This window comes from Stegastes partitus, unplaced genomic scaffold, assembly GCF_000690725.1.
Source record: "Stegastes partitus isolate 25-593 unplaced genomic scaffold, Stegastes_partitus-1.0.2 Scaffold62, whole genome shotgun sequence".
In the NCBI taxonomy this organism is placed as follows: Eukaryota; Metazoa; Chordata; class Actinopteri; family Pomacentridae; genus Stegastes; species Stegastes partitus.
The window spans coordinates 708,479-714,690 of NW_007577793.1; the positions used below are offsets into that span (position 1 = coordinate 708,479).

Consider the following 6,212-nt stretch of genomic DNA (forward strand, 5'->3'; position numbering starts at 1 on the left):
CTAGTTTTCTTTCTGCGGTATTGCTTTTCTAAACGATCATTGAATGCACTTTATTGCTTTTAACATGCTTTCACATTTTTAAGCTACAGTGGCTCCATATGGTATCACCACATAGTAAATATACAATCACTTCATGTGATCTTTAGCCGATGGAGCATCTTTTAGGTCTTTAAAGCCTTCTTATCCAAATGTAAAATAAAATGTATTCAAGTACAATTTTCAAGCACTTGTACTTGAGCATATAAAGCAAATGCTGCTACATACATCTGTGCTATTATAGTTTAGAGATAAATATTGGAACTTTTTACTGTACTTTTTTTTTTTTCTTTCACTGTAGCTACAAGATTGTTTTAGTTTACACTCAAAGGTGTGATCAACTTATATTGTCACACAATATTATAAATAATATCCTGAACTGTGTTTTCATTTTTCGGTGAGTAAACATGCTTGGGCTGTAATTATACAAAGCTCTGTCTGCATTTGCATGACATTATCATGCACAATTAAAAAAAATTAGAAATAGGAAACTGTAAATTGAGCCAAAGTCTTCAGTGGCTCCATAATTTAACATCCTGAAATGAGTTGGTTGGCATAGTGAGCGCTTGTATTTGTAGACACTTATTTTAAGGGATACACAAGGATGCTGGCATCATCATTGGTGTCAGCTAAGAAATGCTTTAAAATGAAATATCGGCATTGGCCTAAATTGAACATTAATGTATGTCTAAAAATGTAGTTTGAAAATGTTAAAAATGAATTAGTTATGATACATGTAAACTGAAGTATTTTTCTTATCTTGCCTGAATGAATGTGAACATTTGAAAAGCACTGTATTTTAAGTCTGCACCAGCCAGTAGGCCATCACAAAAAAAAGTAGATTTCATAATGTGTTAATTCGACTACAGGAGAGACCTGATTTTCTCTGCAGTGAAACAAAAAGCTGCAAATGTCTGGGCATCAGCATTTGCCCAAAATTAGTTTAAAAATATTGGCATGCTGAATATTGTGCAGCACGGTTGCCTCGCAGCAATAAGGTTGCCGGTTCGCATCCCGATGGGGGCACCGGAATCTTTCTGTGTGGAGTTTGCATGTTCTCCCCGTGCAGCGTGGGTTCTCTCCAGGTTCTCTGGCTTCCTCCCACAGTCCAAAAACATGCTGATGTTAATTGGTGATTCTAAATTGTCTGTAGGTGTAAATGTGAGTGTGCTTGGTTGTCTGTCTCTAAGTGTAGCCCTGTGATAGACTGGTGACCTGTCCAGGGTGTCCCCTGCTTTCGCCCTAAGTTGGCTGGGATAGACTCCAGCCCCCCACGACCCTAGTGAGGATTAAGCGGTGTCTAGATAATGGATGGATGGGTGTGTGTCCTAGTGTTTCTTAAGGCGTTAAAAAAAAAAAAAGCCTGTTATGCCACTGCAGACATTAAAGAATTCAATAAATTCTGTTAAAGCAAACCATCTGTTTTATTTACATGTATGTATATATAAATATATATATAAAGAGCATCCTACAAAATGGTACATATGTATAAATATACTTATGGTCTACATATAGACCATGGTTGGTTGGGTAGTTTTTCCCACAACTAGCACAGGTGTCTGTAGCTAGAGAGCACCTGCTCGAGAGACGTAAAGCTGTCCAAGAAGTCCTCCTCTGAGATGCCATATTTTGTGTACTGATGGATGTATGCCCTGTAAGAGAGGAAATCCAGAGAGAAAACCGAGGATTGGTCTCTGTTTTTCATTAACATTTGGGTAAAAACAAACTCTGATGCTGTCATATATACACTGACTCAACAGAAATAGAAATCGAAATCCCTCAAATCATTTTCATATGAACAAAGCACAACTTTGCAAAATTATCAGGCTGTGTTGACCCAACGTTTAACAAAGGAAATATTTAAGCACATTTCTCTGTGAAGAGAGTGACTCACCTGGAGGCAAACATATTCCAGGCTTTTCCCACCATGTCATCCAGAGGTCTGAGCAGAGCCTGACTGTTGCTGACCAGCGTTGCAGATTTTTCATATTTATTAAAGGGGACCGGGGATTTCCATGAGTTGAAAGCTTCTTTTGACGAAAGCCAGGAGGTGTACAAGGCTGGGTCCTCAAAGCCACCTGTGGATAAGTACACAATTCACAATTACACACGAACTCTGAACAACTCTGAAAAAACAGCTTTTATGACGATCATAGATTTATCCAGTAAAATCAATAGGAAAACATTATTTCATACAATCAGTTGATTTTTTACTTCAATCAATAAGCTTCACCCATCTCTCTGACCTGTCTCTGCACTGTAGACATCTTTCCCTCTCAGTATGAGCAGGTTGGCCAGAGATGTGTTAAAGCTGCCTCCCGTCAGACCCATGCTTCGGCCAGAGCCTCCAGGTGGACGCACCTGCCAGTCTATACCTGAAGCAAGACAAAAAACAACATATCCTCTTAAAATGTCATTTCACTTATATCTGATGGCTGGTGAGGATAAAGCCACACTCACTCTCAAGTTATAGAATCACTTAATAAACACGGTATTATCTTGTCATAACAGAGTAAGTGCAAACGTTACCAATCAGTTTCTGACTACACTTGCCTTCCTCCATCTTGGTGTTGGAGATGAGCATCTGTCGCAGGTGTTTGAGCAGCGCTGGCCAGCTGAACGTGCTGTAGGCGATGGAGGAACTGGGCATCTGAGGGATAGTGCACATACTAAGCAGCTTGTATTCTGGGTGGCAGGCAAGAGCGCTCACCAACTCACCTGAGGGACAATAAAGAATAACAGTAAGAAGTGTTAAGACAGGCTTAGTCCTCTTTTTTTTCTCCTGATGCTGTGGTTGGATCAGTGGCAAAAGGATTTGATATCAAGATAATGAAGACTTCTGCAAAGTTTTGTCAGATTTTTGAACAGATTTAAAATATTTTTGTATTTTGGAGTTACATATTTATCCTTTTTTCATCAGTACAAACAGAAAGCCCAGTCCTCACCCACCCACAGAAAGAAAAGAAAAAAAGAAAAGACAATCAGTCTCACACAGGCAGAAAGCAATTCATTCATTTGACAATGTTAAACAGATCAAGAATTATACTAATATAACAGGGAATTGGAGTCCTTTCTACCTAACAAAGGCATCTCAAAAACTAAGGGTCCACAATCATTGAGATGAAATTTGGAGGTTATCTCCTTCTTTTTCATGTCGACAGTAATCAATACTTTCTTGGTACCTTCACTGTAACGCTGCTGGTCAGCTAAATTTCAGTATGTCACTACCATGGAGCAAAAATAACACTGGCTTCAACATCATTTTCTCATTGTGCTCACCCAATTACATTTAAGACTTTGAGGATGTTTTTTTAAACACAAGTATAATCAGTCAAAGAATAACCAGCAGGGCCGTCCCGTGTCTAGTCAAGACCTACAATTATTTATGAAGGACACAAATGAATAAGCATGTATGAGCTTCCACTTTCCAATGAGCAGCAGAAACAATAGTGTTTGCTGCAGGTCTGATGGCAACAGTAGCCTCTTGCTGCACAATCCACTGTCAGGACAATCCCACTCTAAATTTAGAGTCATATAGCGTCTCCCGACAGCCGCAATCATGCACAAAAAAAATTACAACTGCTGGTTCAATCACATTTTCATTTCAAATTTCAATACTTTTTCAGGCTTCTTGGGAGATTCTTTACAACAAAATTGACATCTGAGTAAAAATAGCTACATTTTTTTTAACATATGTACATATATATATATATGATTGTAGCTCTTACAATCAGCTAACACTAGACCCAGACAAGTTCACACAACATTTCATTTAACCTGCAGTACTAAACGAGTGAGCAACAATGAAGAGCAACTACATCTCTGCGCAAAGAGTACCATTGCTTCCTATGCTTGTTTTATTCTCCCTTAACATAATGAATACATATTGATACATTATGTATACCCCTCTGTCTTTTTTTTTTGCTTCCTTTATTTTGAAGAACTGAAGATGAGTTGCCACAGTTAAACAGTGTCATTTTTACAGCATCTTTGCAGCCTTGTTTATTTGCTGTTGCCATTGAAACGAGACATGGTTTCCTTACACAGAAAAGATAATCCACTTAATTCCCTGAAACCTGCACCACTGCATTACTCAAAAACGTTCAGCCTAATATGTGCTTATATGTGATGCTATGTATAGAAGCTATTCGAAGAATTGCCATATTTTCTTTCAAACTAATTTGGTCGTGTCTAGATTTGGCCCTTGGTTAAGAGCTATTTTGAAGGCAGTGACATACAGATGCTGAGGCAGCTCTGCATAGGAGCATACGTTCAGTCACACGCTATACTTCTTGCCTTGCCTCCAATGGCGTCAAGCTCATTCTGGCCCTCGCGCTCACATGGTGGTAAACATTTTGGCTGCCTGCTCCAAATGCTATGAAAAACAGTGTGCTTGTATGGTCAGTTTAATTTTGAAATTTAGTTTTAAGACTTTAGAAAACGGAATAGGGGTAGTAGTTTTGGAAACACAAATACGTTTTCTTTTTTCGTGCTTATCCAAAGTTTGAAATCCCTCACTATAAATTCCATATATTTCTATACTGTGTAGAAATCCTGGAACTAACGTAATAACATAAAAAAAAACATACATATATGTAATATGAGCCTGTTTTATACCTTCGTAGTTCTTATTTAGGAAAACAGAATTTAAATAGACCTTCAGATATCTAGTTTTTACATCAACACATTTCATAAAAATGATCAATAGCTGTTCATTATTTCCTGTGTTTTACAGTTCTAACCTTTTAAATGTGTTAAACCACCTGCCTTGTAATACAGCAGGATCATGAAATGTCTTTAAGTGTGAACAAAGACAGAAAATGAAGTTAGTTATATTCCTGTAAGGCAAACGTTGAAAAATAATCTGCCTGTGTAGACTACATCTCTATTAATCTATTTATAGTGGGAAACCTTTTGAGTGTGTGTTTTTGTGTGCGAGCATCTCGGCATCACTCACCCAGAGGGTTTCTGCTGTAGACTCCGTGGGAGTCAGTGGTGAGCGCGGGTTGCAGCACACTGCCCAGCTGGTGAGCGATAACCCTGTTGACATCACTGAAAGAGATGTGTTTAATGTTGAGCAGCTGACTGCAGATCCTGTGCACCGTGTCGTTCTCGTGCACCAGGATGGCGTCTGATAACTGGTAGAGATGAGCCAGCGTCAGCACAGAGTTATAGTTCTGGACGATCACCTGAAAGGACAGATTGAGGAGAAAACATGGGAACAGAGCACATTCCTCTGAACTTAAAAACCGGTCACTTATTGGTTCTCCGTACCTCTCCAGTCCCATATGGCCAGGTGAGGTGATTGATGATAAAGGAGGTTGGGTAGATGTCTCGGAGACACTGGGTAACATAGGCACCGACCCCTGACCCTGTTCCTCCTGCGACACTCATCATGGCCACCAGCCCGGCCAGTCTGTCACAGCGCTCCACCTCCCGCCTCACCAACTCCTCCACCACGTCTCTGTGACGAGGGCCGTGGACACAATACCTGGTGGGATACGAGAAGTACATTATAAGCTTGTATCTACAACTTCCATTTAGGTCTAAACACAGATGACAGTTTCTATGTATTTCAGTTTGGTCTGAAAAAGACTTCTGAACTCCAGGTCCACTTCCTGGCTTTTCATTGTCAGAATACTATTTCAAAGGTCAAGAATGAACTTTAACTATTAATTTCAATAATTCTACTGATGGATTTGTGGTAGTAACAGGAAATTATTCAGACAACTGCAGATTAACCAATACAAGACCTATCCATCCATTATCTACACACCGCTTAATCCTCACTAAGGTCGCGGGGGGGCTGGAGCCTATCCCAGCCGACTTAGGGCGAAGGCAGGGGACACCCTGGACAGGTCGTCAGTCTAATACAAGACCTACTTAACATGAAAGTCAAAGTAGGCGATTAGACTTAAAAGTGTTGTGGATAAAATGTAACTGCCACCTAACTGCTGGAGTTAGGATTGATCTGAAATGAAACTCAAAATATCAAATAATGAGCAGTGGTAGAATATAAAAATGCAGATTTACCCAAGTACTTACTCAAAATTCCTCCTCACCCCTAAATGTAACCCCTAAAAACTCATCACTGTATATTAAAGTTACATATTTAGATCTTTCCGCATTAGAATAATCCCTTGTTGCCCTAAAATGGCTTAAATGTAACTCTGCAC

The 6,212-nt window shown here is 39.4% G+C and overlaps 1 protein-coding gene across 2 annotated transcripts in view; it reads right to left on the reverse strand.

The window, feature by feature from the left end:
• Window positions 1-1,441: 1,441 nt before the first annotated feature.
• The window catches only part of tubd1 (tubulin, delta 1), a 13,798-nt gene continuing 9,027 nt past the window's right edge, over window positions 1,442-6,212 (reverse strand). Inside the window, exons 2-7 of one of the 2 annotated variants that reach the window (XM_008275963.1) lie at window positions 5,311-5,498; window positions 4,994-5,225; window positions 2,590-2,754; window positions 2,283-2,411; window positions 1,931-2,114; window positions 1,442-1,688 (exon numbers count right to left, since the gene is read on the reverse strand). In XM_008275963.1, coding sequence (XP_008274185.1) covers window positions 1,583-1,688; window positions 1,931-2,114; window positions 2,283-2,411; window positions 2,590-2,754; window positions 4,994-5,225; window positions 5,311-5,433 — 939 coding nt within the window. In that variant the 5' untranslated portion in view covers window positions 5,434-5,498 and the 3' untranslated portion in view covers window positions 1,442-1,582. Of the gene's footprint in view, window positions 1,689-1,930; window positions 2,115-2,282; window positions 2,412-2,589; window positions 2,755-4,993; window positions 5,226-5,310; window positions 5,528-6,212 lie in introns of both variants that reach the window. The other variant, XM_008275962.1, reaches the window with a different exon arrangement.